We start from the raw sequence: 26,193 nt of genomic DNA, 5'->3' as shown, positions 1-26,193 counted from the left end.
GTGCGAGTATGTTCCCGTGTGTGTCTGTAGCGATCACTTCTGACGATTATACAGCACAATTTCTTTGATAATAATTAATTGTATATTATGGCTCTTGATTTGTTACCGTTAAATCGCTCAATGAGTGCCAAAAATCACCTCACAAAATATGTGATATTTATACATACATATATGCAATGTATAACAATTGCTCGTGTTAAAGAGCACATAAACCGATTACCATTGACGTTCATCGGTTAACCAAACAAACAACGCTCTAATCATTTCTGCGCTATTTTCATATAATTTTTCAAGTGCTTACCGCCGCAAATTAAACGCCTCGCTGGGTTTTGTTACGCATTCGCATTGGTTAGAAAATTCCAGCAGTAAGGTTAAATAAAACACCTAGAGATTTCCAAAAACCACCAAAATTAAATGTAAAAAATCTCATTTGCTTATTTTCATAGTAATTTTCGGCGGATATGATAAATATGTTACGTGTTTGAAGGTGAAATTAGTGTTTTACATATGTATGTGTGTCCATATGGGTTGAAGCGAGCGTAAATGTTTAAATATGATTGCTTCGTACATAAACTTGCTGTGGGTAAATGGGTGTTAAAATTGTTGAAAATGAAAATACGAAAACATATGTAATTATGGTATTTTGTACGTCAGCAGTTCCTATAGCGCTGTTATATTGATGTGTTTGCTTTTGTATTATATTTTCAATTAAATTATGCGAATTTTGCTGTAGCATACCATGTGAGAAAGTTTGATTCTTTACCCCTTTCAGTTTCAGAATTTTATATTCATAGTCGTGTTCACACTTCATAGACATTATTTTCTTGCAGCCAAAAACAATTTCAATCAGCAAATCAGCAATCATATTTTTTAATTATTAATAACTATTTATACCTCGAATACCTTTTTATTTCGCTAATGAAATCCAGAGATATTGTATCAATGAATATTAATGAAATTATTTACCCAAGGCAAAGCAAATGGAACCCGTTAATCACTATAGATTGTAATAAAAGATCTAAATCTTTTATTATTGGTTCCTACCATAATTAGTGACGTTACTTTAAAATTTGTTATGAGCCGTTTCAATAAAAGTTCATGGTGTTCCGATATTTTATCTTGTTAACTGAAAAAGCTTTTCATACAATCACTTGATTTTGATCCTTCAGTTTGTATGTCAGTTATATCCTACAAGTATATTAGTTCGATATCGGCGGTTCCGACAAATGAGCAGCTTCTTGGTGAGAAAAGGTTGTATAAAAAATTAGATCGGTGACTCAGAAACTGAGCCACTAAGTATTTCGTATATATACAGACAGATGGACATGTCTAAATCGACTTAGCTGGCCACTTTGATCTTTTATATATGGTATGTATATACTTTATTCGGTATCCGACTTACTGCTGGATGTTACAAACTTCGTGTCTTATTGAGGGCAAAATATTGCTTTCCATTCCAGCTTTTGCGGGAAAACCAAAAACACTTTATTAAAATTTTAATTTGTAATGTTTTTGTTTTCTAGAGGAATTTTAAGCATATGTTAATCAAGCAAGAGTGAGAGTTTTAGCTTTTAAAGGACGGAGCTGCAGTAGCTGTGAATATCTAGATATAGCTATTGAAATGTAATTTACAATACTTCTAAGTGCCTTTTAAAGCAAGGAAAAAACCTATTTCTGATTGCTATAACTAGATTTTATCAATGGTTTCATTTCTATATTATTTTAACAGGACGGAATTTGGTGACCGATTCATGTTAAGAATGAGTCTACCAGTTGGTTACCTAGGTATTGTATTATATTTTCATGCTATTAGGCCACGTTTTTGATTGTTAGATTAAGTTTATGATTTAAAATAACAAACTAGATATCAAGCGATCACTTGGATTTGAAAAAAACTTTGAAAATATTAAGGTAAAATTCTTATTTAATTTATTTTCTATGTTTTATTTGAAATAAAAGTTCGATATCTCTAAAAATCACTCCTTATATTCGTATTGTCAAAAATATATGAGCATTAATTGGCAAGGTTGTCAAAAACTAAGCTTAGAAATGCAAAGAGCAGCAGTAAGAATATTTCGTTTTTAATAATAGCCTTTAGCAATGGGTCTATCTTTAAACAATTAGATCTGAACTTGCTTTTAAAACTACAAGAATTTGGCGAACCAGTTTCACTACTCCATAGTTTCTAATGCTAATTATCAAAGCGCTCATTATATGCATTAAATATTTTAAATTATGCATAACAGATGTCTTGACGCCATACGCCGCAGTCACCCTACTGTCAGCTATGAACGTCAAAAGCTGTCGCGAGCAGTGGATCTAGTCACACGTCCACTGAAAGTCACCGCACAGCTATGCGCTGGTGTGAATGATCGCACGAATTTGATATGATTCCAACAAAAATACATTATATAAGTATTATATGCACACATACATAACCTGGTATATTTGCATAAATATATGTACGAATAGAGTACATTAGGAAGAACAAACAAATGCCACCAAATATGAATTGTCATATGTTGACGGCGCGCTAAAAGGCACATAAAAGATATTAGATTCAAAAAGGCGGAAAATAAAAATAATTAAATTATTCTAAAAAATGCGTGCTGGCGATTTAACACACACATTCACCCTTTCACATATTCGAAGCTATTTGCGCCTGAATTTGCCTGAAGAGGAAATTTGACTATTTAGCGACTTGAGTGCCGCGTTGAGAAAAGAAAATAAAGTAATAAAAAAGTGATAAATGAAAAAAAAGTGGAATGACGAGTTAGGCGAATAATTGGTTTTCTATCATTAAGTATTTTAATTTTTTTTATTTATTTTAAGAACGAACCGGCGGATATTTATTTACATTTTCTATTAAAAAATATTGAAATGAGTGCAAATACTTGTTTGCAATATTATATATGTATATAATGGATTATTATATATGTATATATGTATGTCTACATTGAAATGTTCATACATCTCGTAGTTGCTCATAAAAAGCTCAGCAGCAAGCCGCGCATGCTTGCCACGGTCTGACCGAAATTGTTTTTATGATGCCAAACGCCAGCGCAGCGTTTGCCCCCACTGCGTTATGGTTATTGCGGGTTGTTCAAATATATACATATATGTATTATACATTTTTATAGTTTTTGATTTGGCTACAGCTAATTCCATGCTAGTTCAACATATAATCGGCGGCGTGAGCGCATAGAACAGCATTAAACGAGATTTCCTGCCTTCTATAAAAAACATAAGTCTATAAAAATGTTTTTGGAAGCTTAGAAGTAAGATTTATATGTGAAAATATACGTTCATGAAATATAACTGTCTGCTTTACCACTTAGGCAGTCTGTGAGTCATTCAACAGACCATTTATATACCTACAACACATATATTTACAGTTTCACATCCGCCAACAGGCAATAATCGTATTATTTCTATATTTTATAGCGCTTTTAGATTTTAATCGGCCAATTATAAGCTGACCTCAGCACAAAAAAAAAATGTTGTTGTAATTTTTTCCATATTAGTTGCGGCTTATTTCATAACCGCTTATTCTGATTTATTTTCTCAAACTACTCAGAAAGCAAAAAATAATAATTTTACACCACTTCCACGTAATCGCTATAACCTTGAAGATAGCTGGAGCGCCAGCTTATATATTTTCTATATATATTTGTTTATTTTTTGTTCTGAAGTCGGCCCTCGCAGCTTTTCTTGAAAATTTGGCTGTCTCCATTTGCTATAAACTCAAGAATTATGATATGTTTACTGCTTAAATATACATAGACATACATACCTAAATATATATACTTATATCATAATCATTCATACATACATATGTATCAAAACAATAAAGCTTATAAACTTGTTTATTTATCCCAAATATTATTAAAATAATATTTTCTCTCCTTCCACTTTGCACTTTTTCCCCCATTCTTCTTCACATTCGCCATATGTGCTAAATTCTTGGGCAAAATAGCGCAAATTTGTTCTGGCTTTTGGCAATAAATTCCTCGTTATCTGCCTTTCGCATTGCTGTGATTATGTGAGATAATACCTAAGCTAGAAAGCGTGTTCTTTTTTTTTTTAATATTTCTGATCTTTTTATATTTTTATACTATTTCCACTTTCTTTATTACATTTTTTTTACACTTTCATATAACTTCTCCGATAATGTGTCAAATGCATTATTTGTGCTCTGCGATAAGTATTTATAAGAAAGTACTGTTATAAGGTTCAAACTTTTGTTCAGCGAAACAATTAAAGTGATTTACTTTTATGACTTGCTCTTTTTCGCTTTTCTATTTCGATTCTTTACAAATTCAGTGGGGGTTCTGGAGGTGCAAACGAAAGATGACCTAATTTATGAATTTATTTGCCTATCAGCATTTTGTGAATATATTGATTTGTACTCTTATTATTTGCTCTTCAATATACCATTGAATCTAAATTGATCCGAAGTTGTGAAGTCTGATTCTAATCGTTTCGCAGTTGCATGAGTGACTTAAAGTCGTGATGCTGTGGCTTGATCTCTCTGCACTCGGTCAGAGTATTATTATTAGTAAAATTGTAGCACGATAGCGTTCCTTCTGTTTTTTTAAGTGAAAAAAACTCACTAAAGCACAATAATCCTAAGCACTTTTGAGAATTTATATGTTGATTAGTTTAAGTTTTAGGCCTAATTATCGATTGCAATTTTCGTTTATATTTTGCATTGTCAAAAACACCGTAAACTGGAATACATTATTAAATATTTGCAAAAGACTCTGAGTCTTTACAAGATAGACCTGCTCGCTAGCTGAGGGAGTTGGAGTGAATATGCTTCAACCTTAGTCTCGTACAAGCGTGATCTATAAAAAGGTGGTGTTGACATGAAGCCATCAAATCAATATTAGAGGAGACTTAGCTAATTTCCTATACTCTATATAAAGTCACACTCACTATTCCAACCTTTTACCACAGATCCTTCTCCAGAGAAACTTTTATATTTATCTCTTATATTTTCTGCGTCTTTAGTATCATCAAAAGAAATTGATCATTTAATCGATGAACAGCTCTGTTTTTGAGGATTGCTATTGCTGCACTATAAATAGAGGATCGCAAATGTTTTAAATGATAGGTTTATAGATATTCAGTACTTTTCATGTTAGTAAAAAAAAGTTTGAATAACTTAAAATCTTATTTGTATAAACAATACAAGATAAGATATATTTGAAGAATAAAATCGTCAATACTTGTAGAAGCACTTCTTAATATATAGGCATTTACTAAGATGCTTGCATGAGTACCACAATAATTCGGAAGAGCGATAAAATTAAACTCGTAACCGGTAAAGCGCATCGCTGACTTGGCGTGAAGTTGAAGCCTTCAACACCACGCTCACAACTCAAACTCGTATCTCGAATTTATATGGATGAGATCATTTGGCTATTTGTTCGTTTGTTTATTTATTTTCCATGCTGCATAATTGCAGTTGTACGCCCATGTAGAAGCGAGCTTCAAAGAAAATGAAAACAAAATGTGAAAACTCCCATTGTGTCGAGCAAAACGCTAACAAAACGCCGCTGCCGAGTACGGTGGAACGGTGAAAGACAGGCGTTGGCATACAACAATGAAAATTGGCAGTTGGGCTAGAAATAGACAAACGGACGGACGGACGAACAAACCCTGGTGATTTGAGCAGAGTAAAGCAATGAAAGCTGGATTGCTTTACAAAGCTCAATTGAAGTGAAGTGCAAACAAAGCGCGCTGGTGACGACGACCACGACGACGGCGACAACAGAGCCTAGAACCGTGGAAAAGAGGTGCGGATGTAGGCCCTTACTTTTTACTAGCAGTGGCGGATAATAGTCACATTGGCAAATAAGTTCATTGGCGGACAAGACAATACAGTACATTTGTAAACGAAAACGTTAACACGAAGACGACGCTTTAAAACAAAGAAAATAAACGAAAAAAGAACGTTTGACAAAAACAAAATCACTACACAGCAAATAATTGTACGCTTCATATGAATATAGAAAAGCATTTCCGATGCATCGATGCAAAAGCGATGAATCGCAGCAGATAGTGTACACGGTCCTGCTGGAGTTGTAGCTGAAGCTGGAGCCGAAGCCATGAGGGCGCACAAAAGTCGTTGCGGCAGCCGCAGGCACTGCCAGGCGCAGCTGCTCAGTTCAGGTTCCTCAGTGTCCATTTGTGTGTCTTCACAAAGCGGCACAAAGAAACTGAGAGTTAAAGGTGTGCCTACGGTGTCGCTTAACAGCTCAACAATGGGGCCCACCAAAGGCCAACGCGCCACCATTTAAGGGCGGTATGTGTAGATAGTTTGAAATTTATTATATTTTTCACTTTTATAGTTAACATTTCGTGCTATTTGCATAAGTGATGTATGACACAATAGTACAGCAAACTTTGAACTCAACGGAAGACTAATAAAAAGAGTAGAAGAAGAGCGAGGGAGTGAGTAACGCATTGCGAGTGGGTTCTGTGATGGTCAGTTATTTACTTGAAGGCTCTTTTGTACTTTCATATCGTTAGCGAACATCTTTTGGTGAATGTGCAGCGAAATTGAGTTTTCTCTGTCCAAATATGCGTGGAAGCATCAGCAATGTGGCAGGTTCAATAAGGTTTAAAAGTTTCAGTACCAACCAATAGAATTAGGGAGAGTCATTTATGGTACTAAAAACTCTTAGTGATTGATACAAAGGCTTATACGTCGACAAAGTATTTTAAGTACCAAAATCCCTTAAAGTTCGTTCGAAAGTCCCCTGTTTCGAAAAGGGACTTTGAGTAACAAAAGCTCTTAAAGATTGAATCAAAGGAGTAATTTATTCAGCTTTTTAAATTAAATTAAATAATTTTCCTGAACAACCAAAGCTACTTGGCAACTTATACAACTGACATTGGGAAATAATTTTAGCTTAATCGCATGAATAGCCATTGAGTAGTAACAGGTTGAAAACCTTATTGGAAAATACGAACTTCAGTGAAGCCAAGAAACTTTCTATTGCGGTTTACTATGGGCAACCGCTCGGCAAGCTCCTTAGTTGCTTGGTAATTTAGCAGTAAACTGTAAGATGTTAGCGGACCACTAATCCGTTCCCAGTTTGATAATATTGAGAAAAGATGATCGGGTGTGGATATCCTTGCCTCACAGGAAGAAACTCGATGTAATGGATTACTGATTACTAATTCCACCTAAATTGGTTTTCAGATAAATGCCAGTACCCCTGCTTGCTATTGGAATGAACACTCACCTCTCTCCGATGGTACATACTTAAGAAAAGCAAATATATCGATATTTTACTGAAAACCACATCTGCTTAGTGAATAGTTCCTTACATTGGAGTCTTTTACCAACCTTGCCTTAATGCATTGTTAAATCTGCCAATCTCTGTCTTGGGTATTTCGAGACCTCATGTGAACTTGGGTTACGGCGTTATTCTCAATTTGAATGAAAACTTTTCCAACAGTTATTCTTCGCAAACATAGACATTTGCCTGTCTATCGCTCTCTCGTGGTTTTTATATTGTAATTAGATTTTGTAAAAAGTTAAAGTATGGATTTCAACAGAAGATTCTTTTAAGAGATTGTACAATTTTCAAATAAAGCGTTTGGGTGTCTAAAATACAATTGTAGACGTGGGAGTAACTGATCCCGTTGACTCACCGAATGGTCTCAGAATTATCATGAATAGAGAGATTTTGCATTTTTTACAAGATAGCAATGAGAGTTGAGAAAATCCTTTCTAAAACGCATTCAAAACCCAAATTCCGTCTAAATGCGAGCACCCCTAATACACTTGTAGCACTAAGGTACTAAAACTTTCCGTTCACTATTTACTTGAGGATGTACTAAAATATATATATGTAGGTGTGTCTGCTCACTTGTACGCGCATTTATTGCTCTTAGCCTGAGGGCAGCAATTACCATTTGAGTCAACTTTTACTGCATTGTTAACTAATTCGCACTGTTCCCTGTTTCAACTGCCATCGGGGTGCCATTAACTGACATCTGCCAACCTCCAGCCACAATACGGGAAAATTGCGAACACACCCGTCTTTTACTAATGGCGCAGCAGGTTTTCGTGCGCGACTTCTGCTCGCAACTATACAAACATACACACATATATACATAACTATATTTACGTATATGTATACATATATATACAATACAAATATAAATATTCTAATAGTTGGTAAGAGTTATGCATTCGCGTTAGCTATATTTCTCGCCGATCCTTCAGCGCAATTGCACATTGCCACGCAGAAGGATACGTAAATCTTTCGAGTTGGGTCATAAATTCTAATAGTCAGCTGGAGTCAGTCGTTCAATAGCTAGCACATTTGCATTGAAGAGTTATGAGCGTCAACTCAGCTACAAATTGGTTATTTCGCTGATTTGTTTGTTGTTGCTGTTGTTTTTTGTGGCCACCAGCCACAAGCCACCAGGAAATGACAACAAACTAACAAATGGTGTATTGCATAGTTGTCATTATCACATTTATTTGCATCTTTTGTTATTTGTACGTGATTTTGTATGTTTGCTTCTTTTTGCGAAGGGAAAGAAAGAACAGATGCCCGCAATGCCTGTAATGTTCTATAATTTGTTTTGCATAGAGCGGTGTAATAAAATTTATGTGAAGTGAAAAAATATAAAGAAATGTAATATATATATGTACATTCGAGTGTCTTTAGGGAGCGTTAAATATACGTTAACACTACGAATCATTAAATACATATAAGGTATATTATTGACTAAGAACCTATGAAAGTCAAACGCTTCCAAAGAAAGCCAATAAAATAAATATAATTAAATTCAAGCTCTGTAATGGTCTCAAAATGCCAATGTAAACAAATATTTGGGCGTTTACAGCTATTCCAGAAGTTTGGCCAAGCCTCTCCTCCTGTGCATGGCAGTGATCCTGATAGTATGATAAATATAAAAGCATTTAAATTTGACATTAAATAAAATTTTGTTCAATATCATAATGAAGAGCTCATAAAAAAGTCATTCATAGTGACTAAGTCAGATTTTTTTAAAGATTCGCCTAATCTATTTTCTATAAGCAAACTATGTAATATTTATAGACCCTATACACAATTACTTCAGTACCGTTCTGATGTTTTCGTCATTCTGTTGCTGTTTTCTCCCTTAGTGGGTTGGTCAAGGTGTGTCTGCTTGAGAATACCTAGTGGCTATTAGCAGAGAAGGCGAGTTAACCGTAATTGTCCTGTGAAATATTTGTTGTCTGTGGTCAAACTGCAGAATGGGTGCGGTAGTAAATATGAATGAAAATGTACTAAATGCGCCACAAGAGATAAAAGTCCTTGCTGTGGGCGCACCTAAATGCATATATGTACATATACATATATATATAATACTTGTATAAGGTAAACTGCTGAAATGAATTGCCATAAAGGTGCATGTGAGTTTATGCTCCAATGTTTTCATTAATTTAATGGGCATAAATAAGGTACAAAAGTGACGGAAGTTAGTTCAAAAGTTGGACTTAAGCATTGCTGATTTATAAATATGTGCTTATGTATGTAAATATAATTTGGTATATTTGTACATATATCAGTTTTAATAAACCTTATTAAAGAACTGGTTAATCCTTTCTTAACCAATTGGAACGAGGGACGTATGTAATTTATCAAATAAGCAGAGTTTGCCGAGTCTTGCAAGTTGAGAAAGCGTAAATTTAGTTCAAAAAAATGTTTACATAAAGAAAGGGTAAGGTTTCCTACTTCCCTAAGCAGGCAGGAATCTTTAAAACAAAGTGCAAAAGTTTCTTTTGAACAAACTACGTTACGTTACCATAACACAGAACAAAAGAACTGTAGAAAGTATAATATCCCCATATTCTTTAGACTATTGTTGGACAAAGGCTAAAATACATTTAGGTTTTAAAACTGTTGTGTTAATATGAAGATGAGAATTAACGTTATGGTATTTCATAATTACTAGTGTAATAAATTTTCAATTGCGTTAAAATTTGGGATAGCGCCCATTAATATAGTTTATTATTTATTTTACCATGTTTGAGGTAATCAATGAAAATAATTAGTGTATGGATATCCTAAAATATACTAGCTAAAACCTTTTCAGCCGATTTTTGGTTAGCCGATTTGAAAAAGTCTGCCGATTTTCACCGCCGACTGGGCTCACGTATATAATGATGTAACCCAGCGTTTTATCCTTTTGCAGAAATTCAATCTTATTGGATTTGTTTATTAATAACGTTTGACGTTTTGATCGATATTCAAAAAACTTGGCAGCAATCGACAGCAATATAAAAGCCCACAGATTTTTCAAGATATGTAGTGAGACAAAAGGCATAGAGTGAGAAGCACACCATTTTAGTTTTTAACAAGCATTACATAGTAAGGCCTAGAATTACATTCCTTACTATCAATTTACTTAAAGCTGTACTCTTTTTTAAAAGTCAGCCAAGTTTAACCTAACCTGAAAATTACAATTTATCTCTAAATGTTTAAAGCTCTACTGAAATTGATATATCAATATTAATTCCATTGTTAAACGACTATATGTTTTATTTTAAATAATAATTAAAAAAACAAATTATTATGAAACAAGCAGGCTGCGTTTTGTCAATAAGAGCTTAAAAAATAAAGCTTTAAAAACGGAAAAAACATAAACTTCGACTGTAGCTATGAGACCCTGCACAAATACAAAAGTTTCCTTACAAGAACTTTGAGCTGTCAGTTTGTATGGCAGCTATATGCTATAGTGACTCGACTGACATGGACAATAAGCCATTCCAAAGTTGGTGAAGATATCTCATGTAATGAATGATAAAGAATATCTCATGTAATGAAAAAATGTTCCATACAAGCACTTTATTCCGATCGTTCAGTTTGTATGGCAGCTATATGCTATAGTGATCCGATATCGGCGGTTGCAATACATGAGCAGCTTCTTGGGGAGAAAAGTACGTGTGCAAAATCAAGATCTACCGATATCATATGTTGACGGCGCGCTAAAAGGCACATAAAAGATATTAGATTCAAAAAGGCGGAAAATAAAAATAATTAAATTATTCTAAAAAATGCGTGCTGGCGATTTAACACACACATTCACCCTTTCACATATTCGAAGCTATTTGCGCCTGAATTTGCCTGAAGAGGAAATTTGACTATTTAGCGACTTGAGTGCCGCGTTGAGAAAAGAAAATAAAGTAATAAAAAAGTGATAAATGAAAAAAAAGTGGAATGACGAGTTAGGCGAATAATTGGTTTTCTATCATTAAGTATTTTAATTTTTTTTATTTATTTTAAGAACGAACCGGCGGATATTTATTTACATTTTCTATTAAAAAATATTGAAATGAGTGCAAATACTTGTTTGCAATATTATATATGTATATAATGGATTATTATATATGTATATATGTATGTCTACATTGAAATGTTCATACATCTCGTAGTTGCTCATAAAAAGCTCAGCAGCAAGCCGCGCATGCTTGCCACGGTCTGACCGAAATTGTTTTTATGATGCCAAACGCCAGCGCAGCGTTTGCCCCCACTGCGTTATGGTTATTGCGGGTTGTTCAAATATATACATATATGTATTATACATTTTTATAGTTTTTGATTTGGCTACAGCTAATTCCATGCTAGTTCAACATATAATCGGCGGCGTGAGCGCATAGAACAGCATTAAACGAGATTTCCTGCCTTCTATAAAAAACATAAGTCTATAAAAATGTTTTTGGAAGCTTAGAAGTAAGATTTATATGTGAAAATATACGTTCATGAAATATAACTGTCTGCTTTACCACTTAGGCAGTCTGTGAGTCATTCAACAGACCATTTATATACCTACAACACATATATTTACAGTTTCACATCCGCCAACAGGCAATAATCGTATTATTTCTATATTTTATAGCGCTTTTAGATTTTAATCGGCCAATTATAAGCTGACCTCAGCACAAAAAAAAAATGTTGTTGTAATTTTTTCCATATTAGTTGCGGCTTATTTCATAACCGCTTATTCTGATTTATTTTCTCAAACTACTCAGAAAGCAAAAAATAATAATTTTACACCACTTCCACGTAATCGCTATAACCTTGAAGATAGCTGGAGCGCCAGCTTATATATTTTCTATATATATTTGTTTATTTTTTGTTCTGAAGTCGGCCCTCGCAGCTTTTCTTGAAAATTTGGCTGTCTCCATTTGCTATAAACTCAAGAATTATGATATGTTTACTGCTTAAATATACATAGACATACATACCTAAATATATATACTTATATCATAATCATTCATACATACATATGTATCAAAACAATAAAGCTTATAAACTTGTTTATTTATCCCAAATATTATTAAAATAATATTTTCTCTCCTTCCACTTTGCACTTTTTCCCCCATTCTTCTTCACATTCGCCATATGTGCTAAATTCTTGGGCAAAATAGCGCAAATTTGTTCTGGCTTTTGGCAATAAATTCCTCGTTATCTGCCTTTCGCATTGCTGTGATTATGTGAGATAATACCTAAGCTAGAAAGCGTGTTCTTTTTTTTTTTAATATTTCTGATCTTTTTATATTTTTATACTATTTCCACTTTCTTTATTACATTTTTTTTACACTTTCATATAACTTCTCCGATAATGTGTCAAATGCATTATTTGTGCTCTGCGATAAGTATTTATAAGAAAGTACTGTTATAAGGTTCAAACTTTTGTTCAGCGAAACAATTAAAGTGATTTACTTTTATGACTTGCTCTTTTTCGCTTTTCTATTTCGATTCTTTACAAATTCAGTGGGGGTTCTGGAGGTGCAAACGAAAGATGACCTAATTTATGAATTTATTTGCCTATCAGCATTTTGTGAATATATTGATTTGTACTCTTATTATTTGCTCTTCAATATACCATTGAATCTAAATTGATCCGAAGTTGTGAAGTCTGATTCTAATCGTTTCGCAGTTGCATGAGTGACTTAAAGTCGTGATGCTGTGGCTTGATCTCTCTGCACTCGGTCAGAGTATTATTATTAGTAAAATTGTAGCACGATAGCGTTCCTTCTGTTTTTTTAAGTGAAAAAAACTCACTAAAGCACAATAATCCTAAGCACTTTTGAGAATTTATATGTTGATTAGTTTAAGTTTTAGGCCTAATTATCGATTGCAATTTTCGTTTATATTTTGCATTGTCAAAAACACCGTAAACTGGAATACATTATTAAATATTTGCAAAAGACTCTGAGTCTTTACAAGATAGACCTGCTCGCTAGCTGAGGGAGTTGGAGTGAATATGCTTCAACCTTAGTCTCGTACAAGCGTGATCTATAAAAAGGTGGTGTTGACATGAAGCCATCAAATCAATATTAGAGGAGACTTAGCTAATTTCCTATACTCTATATAAAGTCACACTCACTATTCCAACCTTTTACCACAGATCCTTCTCCAGAGAAACTTTTATATTTATCTCTTATATTTTCTGCGTCTTTAGTATCATCAAAAGAAATTGATCATTTAATCGATGAACAGCTCTGTTTTTGAGGATTGCTATTGCTGCACTATAAATAGAGGATCGCAAATGTTTTAAATGATAGGTTTATAGATATTCAGTACTTTTCATGTTAGTAAAAAAAAGTTTGAATAACTTAAAATCTTATTTGTATAAACAATACAAGATAAGATATATTTGAAGAATAAAATCGTCAATACTTGTAGAAGCACTTCTTAATATATAGGCATTTACTAAGATGCTTGCATGAGTACCACAATAATTCGGAAGAGCGATAAAATTAAACTCGTAACCGGTAAAGCGCATCGCTGACTTGGCGTGAAGTTGAAGCCTTCAACACCACGCTCACAACTCAAACTCGTATCTCGAATTTATATGGATGAGATCATTTGGCTATTTGTTCGTTTGTTTATTTATTTTCCATGCTGCATAATTGCAGTTGTACGCCCATGTAGAAGCGAGCTTCAAAGAAAATGAAAACAAAATGTGAAAACTCCCATTGTGTCGAGCAAAACGCTAACAAAACGCCGCTGCCGAGTACGGTGGAACGGTGAAAGACAGGCGTTGGCATACAACAATGAAAATTGGCAGTTGGGCTAGAAATAGACAAACGGACGGACGGACGAACAAACCCTGGTGATTTGAGCAGAGTAAAGCAATGAAAGCTGGATTGCTTTACAAAGCTCAATTGAAGTGAAGTGCAAACAAAGCGCGCTGGTGACGACGACCACGACGACGGCGACAACAGAGCCTAGAACCGTGGAAAAGAGGTGCGGATGTAGGCCCTTACTTTTTACTAGCAGTGGCGGATAATAGTCACATTGGCAAATAAGTTCATTGGCGGACAAGACAATACAGTACATTTGTAAACGAAAACGTTAACACGAAGACGACGCTTTAAAACAAAGAAAATAAACGAAAAAAGAACGTTTGACAAAAACAAAATCACTACACAGCAAATAATTGTACGCTTCATATGAATATAGAAAAGCATTTCCGATGCATCGATGCAAAAGCGATGAATCGCAGCAGATAGTGTACACGGTCCTGCTGGAGTTGTAGCTGAAGCTGGAGCCGAAGCCATGAGGGCGCACAAAAGTCGTTGCGGCAGCCGCAGGCACTGCCAGGCGCAGCTGCTCAGTTCAGGTTCCTCAGTGTCCATTTGTGTGTCTTCACAAAGCGGCACAAAGAAACTGAGAGTTAAAGGTGTGCCTACGGTGTCGCTTAACAGCTCAACAATGGGGCCCACCAAAGGCCAACGCGCCACCATTTAAGGGCGGTATGTGTAGATAGTTTGAAATTTATTATATTTTTCACTTTTATAGTTAACATTTCGTGCTATTTGCATAAGTGATGTATGACACAATAGTACAGCAAACTTTGAACTCAACGGAAGACTAATAAAAAGAGTAGAAGAAGAGCGAGGGAGTGAGTAACGCATTGCGAGTGGGTTCTGTGATGGTCAGTTATTTACTTGAAGGCTCTTTTGTACTTTCATATCGTTAGCGAACATCTTTTGGTGAATGTGCAGCGAAATTGAGTTTTCTCTGTCCAAATATGCGTGGAAGCATCAGCAATGTGGCAGGTTCAATAAGGTTTAAAAGTTTCAGTACCAACCAATAGAATTAGGGAGAGTCATTTATGGTACTAAAAACTCTTAGTGATTGATACAAAGGCTTATACGTCGACAAAGTATTTTAAGTACCAAAATCCCTTAAAGTTCGTTCGAAAGTCCCCTGTTTCGAAAAGGGACTTTGAGTAACAAAAGCTCTTAAAGATTGAATCAAAGGAGTAATTTATTCAGCTTTTTAAATTAAATTAAATAATTTTCCTGAACAACCAAAGCTACTTGGCAACTTATACAACTGACATTGGGAAATAATTTTAGCTTAATCGCATGAATAGCCATTGAGTAGTAACAGGTTGAAAACCTTATTGGAAAATACGAACTTCAGTGAAGCCAAGAAACTTTCTATTGCGGTTTACTATGGGCAACCGCTCGGCAAGCTCCTTAGTTGCTTGGTAATTTAGCAGTAAACTGTAAGATGTTAGCGGACCACTAATCCGTTCCCAGTTTGATAATATTGAGAAAAGATGATCGGGTGTGGATATCCTTGCCTCACAGGAAGAAACTCGATGTAATGGATTACTGATTACTAATTCCACCTAAATTGGTTTTCAGATAAATGCCAGTACCCCTGCTTGCTATTGGAATGAACACTCACCTCTCTCCGATGGTACATACTTAAGAAAAGCAAATATATCGATATTTTACTGAAAACCACATCTGCTTAGTGAATAGTTCCTTACATTGGAGTCTTTTACCAACCTTGCCTTAATGCATTGTTAAATCTGCCAATCTCTGTCTTGGGTATTTCGAGACCTCATGTGAACTTGGGTTACGGCGTTATTCTCAATTTGAATGAAAACTTTTCCAACAGTTATTCTTCGCAAACATAGACATTTGCCTGTCTATCGCTCTCTCGTGGTTTTTATATTGTAATTAGATTTTGTAAAAAGTTAAAGTATGGATTTCAACAGAAGATTCTTTTAAGAGATTGTACAATTTTCAAATAAAGCGTTTGGGTGTCTAAAATACAATTGTAGACGTGGGAGTAACTGATCCCGTTGACTCACCGAATGGTCTCAGAATTATCATGAATAGAGAGATTTTGCATTTTTTACAAGATAGCAATGAGAGTTGAGAAAATCCTTTCTAAAACGCATTCAAAACCCAAATTCCGTCTAAATGCGAGCACCCCTAATACACTTGTAGCACTAAGGTACTAAAACTTTCCGTTCACTATTTACTTGAGGATGTACTAAAATATATATATGTAGGTGTGTCTGCTCACTTGTACGCGCATTTATTGCTCTTAGCCTGAGGGCAGCAATTACCATTTGAGTCAACTTTTACTGCATTGTTAACTAATTCGCACTGTTCCCTGTTTCAACTGCCATCGGGGTGCCATTAACTGACATCTGCCAACCTCCAGCCACAATACGGGAAAATTGCGAACACACCCGTCTTTTACTAATGGCGCAGCAGGTTTTCGTGCGCGACTTCTGCTCGCAACTATACAAACATACACACATATATACATAACTATATTTACGTATATGTATACATATATATACAATACAAATATAAATATTCTAATAGTTGGTAAGAGTTATGCATTCGCGTTAGCTATATTTCTCGCCGATCCTTCAGCGCAATTGCACATTGCCACGCAGAAGGATACGTAAATCTTTCGAGTTGGGTCATAAATTCTAATAGTCAGCTGGAGTCAGTCGTTCAATAGCTAGCACATTTGCATTGAAGAGTTATGAGCGTCAACTCAGCTACAAATTGGTTATTTCGCTGATTTGTTTGTTGTTGCTGTTGTTTTTTGTGGCCACCAGCCACAAGCCACCAGGAAATGACAACAAACTAACAAATGGTGTATTGCATAGTTGTCATTATCACATTTATTTGCATCTTTTGTTATTTGTACGTGATTTTGTATGTTTGCTTCTTTTTGCGAAGGGAAAGAAAGAACAGATGCCCGCAATGCCTGTAATGTTCTATAATTTGTTTTGCATAGAGCGGTGTAATAAAATTTATGTGAAGTGAAAAAATATAAAGAAATGTAATATATATATGTACATTCGAGTGTCTTTAGGGAGCGTTAAATATACGTTAACACTACGAATCATTAAATACATATAAGGTATATTATTGACTAAGAACCTATGAAAGTCAAACGCTTCCAAAGAAAGCCAATAAAATAAATATAATTAAATTCAAGCTCTGTAATGGTCTCAAAATGCCAATGTAAACAAATATTTGGGCGTTTACAGCTATTCCAGAAGTTTGGCCAAGCCTCTCCTCCTGTGCATGGCAGTGATCCTGATAGTATGATAAATATAAAAGCATTTAAATTTGACATTAAATAAAATTTTGTTCAATATCATAATGAAGAGCTCATAAAAAAGTCATTCATAGTGACTAAGTCAGATTTTTTTAAAGATTCGCCTAATCTATTTTCTATAAGCAAACTATGTAATATTTATAGACCCTATACACAATTACTTCAGTACCGTTCTGATGTTTTCGTCATTCTGTTGCTGTTTTCTCCCTTAGTGGGTTGGTCAAGGTGTGTCTGCTTGAGAATACCTAGTGGCTATTAGCAGAGAAGGCGAGTTAACCGTAATTGTCCTGTGAAATATTTGTTGTCTGTGGTCAAACTGCAGAATGGGTGCGGTAGTAAATATGAATGAAAATGTACTAAATGCGCCACAAGAGATAAAAGTCCTTGCTGTGGGCGCACCTAAATGCATATATGTACATATACATATATATATAATACTTGTATAAGGTAAACTGCTGAAATGAATTGCCATAAAGGTGCATGTGAGTTTATGCTCCAATGTTTTCATTAATTTAATGGGCATAAATAAGGTACAAAAGTGACGGAAGTTAGTTCAAAAGTTGGACTTAAGCATTGCTGATTTATAAATATGTGCTTATGTATGTAAATATAATTTGGTATATTTGTACATATATCAGTTTTAATAAACCTTATTAAAGAACTGGTTAATCCTTTCTTAACCAATTGGAACGAGGGACGTATGTAATTTATCAAATAAGCAGAGTTTGCCGAGTCTTGCAAGTTGAGAAAGCGTAAATTTAGTTCAAAAAAATGTTTACATAAAGAAAGGGTAAGGTTTCCTACTTCCCTAAGCAGGCAGGAATCTTTAAAACAAAGTGCAAAAGTTTCTTTTGAACAAACTACGTTACGTTACCATAACACAGAACAAAAGAACTGTAGAAAGTATAATATCCCCATATTCTTTAGACTATTGTTGGACAAAGGCTAAAATACATTTAGGTTTTAAAACTGTTGTGTTAATATGAAGATGAGAATTAACGTTATGGTATTTCATAATTACTAGTGTAATAAATTTTCAATTGCGTTAAAATTTGGGATAGCGCCCATTAATATAGTTTATTATTTATTTTACCATGTTTGAGGTAATCAATGAAAATAATTAGTGTATGGATATCCTAAAATATACTAGCTAAAACCTTTTCAGCCGATTTTTGGTTAGCCGATTTGAAAAAGTCTGCCGATTTTCACCGCCGACTGGGCTCACGTATATAATGATGTAACCCAGCGTTTTATCCTTTTGCAGAAATTCAATCTTATTGGATTTGTTTATTAATAACGTTTGACGTTTTGATCGATATTCAAAAAACTTGGCAGCAATCGACAGCAATATAAAAGCCCACAGATTTTTCAAGATATGTAGTGAGACAAAAGGCATAGAGTGAGAAGCACACCATTTTAGTTTTTAACAAGCATTACATAGTAAGGCCTAGAATTACATTCCTTACTATCAATTTACTTAAAGCTGTACTCTTTTTTAAAAGTCAGCCAAGTTTAACCTAACCTGAAAATTACAATTTATCTCTAAATGTTTAAAGCTCTACTGAAATTGATATATCAATATTAATTCCATTGTTAAACGACTATATGTTTTATTTTAAATAATAATTAAAAAAACAAATTATTATGAAACAAGCAGGCTGCGTTTTGTCAATAAGAGCTTAAAAAATAAAGCTTTAAAAACGGAAAAAACATAAACTTCGACTGTAGCTATGAGACCCTGCACAAATACAAAAGTTTCCTTACAAGAACTTTGAGCTGTCAGTTTGTATGGCAGCTATATGCTATAGTGACTCGACTGACATGGACAATAAGCCATTCCAAAGTTGGTGAAGATATCTCATGTAATGAATGATAAAGAATATCTCATGTAATGAAAAAATGTTCCATACAAGCACTTTATTCCGATCGTTCAGTTTGTATGGCAGCTATATGCTATAGTGATCCGATATCGGCGGTTGCAATACATGAGCAGCTTCTTGGGGAGAAAAGTACGTGTGCAAAATCAAGATCTACCGATATCTCAAGAACTGAGGGACTAGTTCGCATATATACAGATTGAATTGACTCAGCTCGTCATGCTGATCACATATACAAACATATAAACATTTTATAGGGTCTCCGTCGTTTCCTTCTAAGTGTTACTAGCTTCGTGGCAAACTTAACATACCCTGTTCAGGGTATACAAATTTATGGATATACTTAATTAAAATAATTTAAAAATATAGCTTCTAAATTTATAATATTTTTAAATCTTACCAATAAAATAAATTAGATATTTTATTTTTTATAAAAAAAATCGTTTTTAAATATTTTCTTCAATATATTGTATATATATTTTTTTAATATTATTATAGTTTTTATTTTATTTTATCATTTACATTCATAATTTTACCTTTAATTAAAGTTTAAAAATAAATATTTTATAATAAAAACAAAAAGTTTTATTTTTATGAATTATCTAAACTCTATCTTATATAATGATTCAGATTTTCATTGTCAGAACCCAAAACTTTGTGACCTTCGGATTTTGTTGCATATCGTTTCTTTTGTTTTATTTTATTTTTTTGGTGCTACATATGTATGGTATGTTATCGCCTCATTACAGCATATTAACACCTTTTAACTACCATTACAGTGCTAACCAACACTGTGGCAACGCTAACACACACATATTCATACTTTCCGTTCACGGCAACGCCAGATTAAATGCATCATTACGGTTTTTTACATTCTCCTTTTGAATTGCGCGAGTATTACAAAACCGATTGAACGCGGATACTCATATGTTGCTATAAACATGCATATAATATTACATATAAATCTATATGTATTCATGTTATTAATGCATGCATTATGAAGTATTCAGCGTGAAAACGCTTAGTGGCTAGAATTTTCTCACATTAGTGTTGTAGCAGAAACGTTGCAGCTCGTCGCAGCGAAGCGCCAAATACTGTGGCATAACACCTACATGTATATGCATGTGCGCTGGTGATGTTGTGGCACTGAAAACATACAAAAATGTGGCAATTAGCATTAGTTTTAACAGCTGGCAACACTTGAATGCAATCACAACGATAAAGCAAAGTCAATTCTAAGCTGTAAAAAGTTGCAACAAGCACACACATACACATACTCACACATTGCAGCGGGCGCATAAAAATGAAAGGTGAAGCAAGAACTTTCATATATTCACATATAAACATAGAAATATGCCGCATATATTGGCAAGTTCGATTAGCGGGGTGAAAGGGGTTAGGCGGTGCGTTGAAATAGAAGAAGAAGAATCGTGTCAGCGATTTTCATTTCTCCAGCAATTAATTGATGTCTTCAATTAAAAATGCAATGTACGATGGAACGCAGCAAACACATACGCATACATACACAAACACAATCACTCTCATGCATCCATAAGTATGCCCGCAATGTCCATGTCCCAGCAGTATTTGCGGAGAAAAGTAGGTGACCCATCATCATTAAGCATCATCAACAAAGCAATACGCTGCCAAGCGGCTGCTGCTGCAACCATTGCAACAAAACGTTGCACATAACCTGATCGACAACGCCAACAGCTGCCGCATAAATAAAGCTAGCTATGGAAAAGTGCCGATGATTTTCGAAATGCGTGCACAGCCAACCAATTCAAGTCAGCTCGTAGCGCAACTCATCGCAGTAGTCATCGGCAGCAAGTCGGGACGCAGATGTGCGCCGGTCCATCGCAGCATGACGCTGCAGACATTCCATAAAACACAATGGACTAGCAAAGCAACGAAGCAATGAAATGCTTTTGCTGCTGCCAGCAGCTGAGTTGTTAGTGCTAATGTAGTTGTTGTTGTTGCTACCAACTTACGCTAGTTGCGGCCATTGGCACTTGCGCCACTTTTACTTAATGAGCATGTGAATGGCATTGCCGGCAGCCACATTGACCAATAAACGTGATATAAAGGACGCGCTCACCACACACACTCACACTTATACATATATGTGTGTGTGAAGATTTTAGTATGTGTGTTGCATTAAACCAGTCAGTCTATAACTCACTTACTTTCATATGAATCGATGTAATTAGCTCAACAACACATTGAGATGGGGAAAAGTGCTTGCGTTACAGTAGTAGCCAGCTTATTGGAAGTGCTTGCGAGGATTAAATGTTGTTTATGTAATTTTTTTATTCCTTCATGATAAACCATTTAGGATTGTGCTATTAATCAATGAACTTGAATTTTTTATAAATTTTTTAATTTATTTATATATATTTTCCTAGAGTTCCTAGGTAAAACACAGGTTCTCAATAAAGGAATTATTCCATAATGGAAAAATTAAATTTATTTAATACTAGGAATTTTATTTGTCTTAAGGAATGGCTTGTTTCTTGCAACTCTGCTTCAACTTGTCGCCTCCATGTATTGACTGGTTGGTCTACCTCGTCTGCGGCACCCTTAAGGATTCCAGTCTAATGTTGTTTTTGTGCTGTCGTCTCGTGGCTTACGCAATGAGTGTCCGATCCATTTTCGTTTACGTCTACGGACTTTTTTGTGGACAGTTGTTTATTTGGTCGCGGTTCACAGATCAGCCGGTTATGAGTTTATTTATTTTAATTTATTTACCGTTATAAAAAAAGAAAAAAATTCGTATTATCTAAAACTCTAAACTATAAAATGTGGTGAATCGAACGAGCGAATGGTATAAATTTAAGAGACTGGTATAATTCAATATATATCGAAAAAGCAAAATACCATCGTATTAAATTTAAACAAATAACTTCTTTATTTGCCACGGTAACAGAGTGGCAAATCGACTACGCGACTGGTGTAACTAAAAACTGGTATAACAAAATAAAAAATGATTTCACCATTATAATTATTTATAGTATGGATTCAAGTGGGTAACCTTGTTTTTAGACAGGAGGCAGTGCCATTCGTTTCATTAGACCATTTTGAATCAAAAACCATATCATATATCCTTGAAGTAAAAATGTTAGAGTTTTCAATATGGTTTTAAGGATTCTTAGAATAGTATTAAAATCTGAACCAGTATGTTTGTTGCTGTTGTAGCGGTTTAAATCCGATGCGTACCGTTTACCTACAACTTAGTATTATATTCTATGCTTTAATTGACTAAAAAATTGGTGTTGAAGTATAAGAAAAACGTTCGAAATATGAGTCAACCGCGATCCAGTTTTTTTGAAGTCTCGAAGTCTCATGAACACGTAGAGCATCTCATGCTAATATTCCTGAACAATCATTATACTATATATTAACAACGTGTCACTAATTAGCGTCACAGCACTGTATCCACTATAATAATATAAGCAAATAGACGTGATTTTCTTGCTCGACGCGTACATTAGTAGCTTTCCTTACCTTATTTGCTCCACAAATGTGCATTCCTGACACTAATCGTTCAATATCTTACACACTCTTATTCTTTACAGATTGACGATGCTGCCATACAGGTGTACAAAGACGGTGATTATGGCGCCTATCTGGACTTGGAGTCCTCACTGGCTGAGCAAGCGGAAGAAATTGAAGGTCTTAATTCTAGGTGAGTGCGTTGGCATAACGACCAAATGTAGGAGAATATAACTAAAAAGCAACAACAATAGTAATGTTAACAACAAAACCCAGTCCATTTGCCTGCACTTAAGTACCAAAGTAGAAACTCAAACATTTGCAGTTCATTGTTAATGTACTAAGTTTTTTTTTATTTTTGTGTTCTTTTTTTTGGTACTGTAAATTGTTGTAAATATTATACTCAACTCACCGAATTGCCAATGAGCATTCATGCTGGCATTCGTGTGCACTAAATGTAGGCGTTGTTACGTAATTTGAGCTTTGCAGATTTCACACCTACACCGTTTCTTAGAAGTTAAGTCATTTATGACTCTCTAGTGCAACAATAACAACAATTATTTTCACTGAAGTTATGAATAATATTCTCGATTAGAATTACTTAATTAAGAATATGTACTCGTATTACTCATTAGCCAGCTTGATTGTGTGCGGAGGAGGGTATAATATCTCGGTAAACAAAGCCGCATGAATTCTTAATGTTATTATGCGCCAACAAGCGAAGTAGAGTCACACCATTTGAAGTAATATATATTCAATAGAAATAAAAAAATTAAATTTTTTACACAAAAACAAGAAACAAATAAAATGTTAATTTCGACGGCACCCAAGCACTCTTCAGAGGTGCATTTCCTATAGCATAAAAGGGTATAAAAATCTTTACATTGATTCGAGATTGTGGAATACTATGCATCCCAAATTTCGTTATGATATTTTGACAGATCAAAAAGTTTGCCATACAAAAACTAAATTCTGCTCGATCAGTTTGTATGACAGCTGGTGGATCGCGGCCTTGGAGAATAATTGATTCAGCTCATTGCCGCTCATCAAATACAGCGTCTACGAACAGTCGAATTTTTTTAGTGTGTTCAATAAGGTACAACGCTTGGAAATTGGATACGGGTGGAGATATGCAAACAGAGCTATGGTGGCCATTTGGCCGACATTTTATTCAAATCATAAATGGCATAAATCAGAGATAGCTTCACGAAATTTCGTAAGAATTATTCTCCAAGGCAATGGAACAATCTCCGAAGAAACTGTTGAGATCGGACCACTATGGCATATAGCTGTCATACAAACTAACCGATTAAAAGTTAAATTCTTGTAAGGGATATTTTGTTTTTGTGAAGGGTATTAGCATCGTTGCCGCAGAGAGTAAAATCTGTAGATTACAAAAATTTTTTTGTGTGACAAACACTAAAACAAAAATTTTTTTTTTTACAGAGGCCCGCTCAGTTTTAAAGTAAATTTTTGAGTTAAAATTTTTTTTAAAAAATTTTTTCGGCCGAAGACGAACTTTGTTTCAACAATTTTTTTAGTTTTCCTTCTAAGGTTACTATAACAGGTTGATTGGTGTCTAACGAGTGCAGGAAGGGTGTATCCAAAGTGGCTTCACATTGATTGACCTTCAGCATGAAAGGCAGTAACACATTTTTCTAGTAAATTCTGGGTTAAAAGAAAACAATGAAAACGTTTTATTTCTCGCTTATGGAATTTGAAATTAGTTATATACATATATATATATATATATGTAGATATATATGACAAACCACAAGCTGATGGGAATCGCTTTCCAGGAATTAGCATTTCACTGCTTTCCTACAAACATACATGCGTGCCCCCAATAAACTAATTTGTGAATATGCATGAGTGTGTGTATATGAATTTATGAATGTGTGCACGAATTACTTAAAATCTGCAAGCTACTTGGCATTTAAGTATCGAAAGTATAGCATTAGACAGTCTGGCCACAATGATTGTCAACCATCAGTCATACCGCAATCAATCAGCAGCTGAGAACAGTTGCTGTGGCTTAGGTAAACTAATACGAATATACTATATATCACTTATACGGATATGTGTAAGTGTATTTGTGTGTGGCTTTTATGGCTGTGTGTTAGTTAATTTATCTCTTGATAAGAATTTGTTGGCAAAACTGCGCAAAAAGCTTCGTCTAATCATAATACATACAAACACACGCACACATACATACTTACATACACACATGTGAAGCTCATATTTCAGTAAACTAAATTTATTTAGTAACTTGAAAGCCAAGCAATGTGCACAATGTTAGATAAGTTGGGGACGGGTAACGTCGGCCACTCGGAAAATCCACAACAGAACGAAATAGCAATGATTCAACGCACTTCATTTTGAAGTACATGTATGTAAAGCATTACGCCGTGGACCTGGCCCACTTTGTGCCACACACACGCACATACACACAAACAACTGCACTCGTTTCCTCATTGCTCATTTTTACTGTCGGCCTTTGATTATTTTTATGATTAACGCGTTGATTTCTGTGAAACAATCGTCTATGCGTCTGGAAGCGTTAGAAAGTGTGCAACAAAAGCAAAAACCATTTTTATAAAACATAAAAATAAAATAAAAATAAATAAAATAAGATTTATTGTCTATAGCTTGCAGGTATTCGCTGAATTTGCGCAGTTATTCAGTTGGCAAATTTTCTAAAAATGTACGAGCGTGTGTGTGTTATTTAGTTCTCGTTGTTTTTGCTTTTATTAATTTGAAGAAAGTCATTGCTCGGACATGTACATACATATTTACATGTAGCAGTTCCTTTTGTGTTTTTGTTGCTTTTTTGCACAGCTTCTACTTTTCAGTGCTGCTATTGATGAGCTTACTAGTACGTGTACGTGCTTTTTTATACCCATGTAACACGTTGCACAGCGTATAATAATTTTGTGCTGATAAAAATGCTTACCATCTAAACTAACGGTAAAGATATAGAATACACATGTATATAAATGAGATGATTAGACTTCTTTGTCTTTCCGTATATCGTAAGCTGTATTAAAGGCAGATTGGTGTAATAATTGCACATAATCGGACCAGTAAAAGACTGAAAGTAACTAATTTACGTGAAATTTCGTACCTCAAAATGTTTAGACCTAAACTAAACCAAATTTTGTATTTCTAAAATGGCTTATAGATATAATTTTCAAAGCCAAAGTCGTATCTCAACTTCATTTACCTTCCATTGGCTTCAGAATAGACAAACAGGAAATTATTTATTACATTTTAATAGTATTTACAATGGAACAGACAAGGATGGTTTGATAAGTACTGAGCCCACAAAAGTAAAACAATAATTTAAGAAAAATCAAGAAAAAATATTTACTCCACCGAAGTTAGAATATTCTTTACAAGTAAAAGAGTTT

General features: G+C 34.5%; 1 protein-coding gene across 7 annotated transcripts in view; it reads left to right on the top strand.

Moving 5' to 3' along the window:
• Fhos (Formin homology 2 domain containing) overlaps positions 1-26,193 on the top strand; it is a 124,902-nt gene that overhangs the window by 67,209 nt on the left and 31,500 nt on the right. For all 7 annotated transcript variants that reach the window (XM_036361927.2, XM_036361929.2, XM_070111910.1 and 4 more), the window contains one exon: positions 22,867-22,976. In XM_036361927.2, the coding sequence (XP_036217820.2) occupies positions 22,867-22,976 (110 nt within the window). The remainder of the gene's footprint in view (positions 1-22,866; positions 22,977-26,193) is intronic.

The sequence above is a fragment of the Bactrocera oleae genome, chromosome 6 (genome assembly GCF_042242935.1).
Source record: "Bactrocera oleae isolate idBacOlea1 chromosome 6, idBacOlea1, whole genome shotgun sequence".
NCBI classification, from domain to species: domain Eukaryota; kingdom Metazoa; phylum Arthropoda; class Insecta; order Diptera; family Tephritidae; genus Bactrocera; species Bactrocera oleae.
Note: the sequence above shows the minus strand (reverse complement) of the source record. Positions and strands in the feature narration are given on the sequence as shown.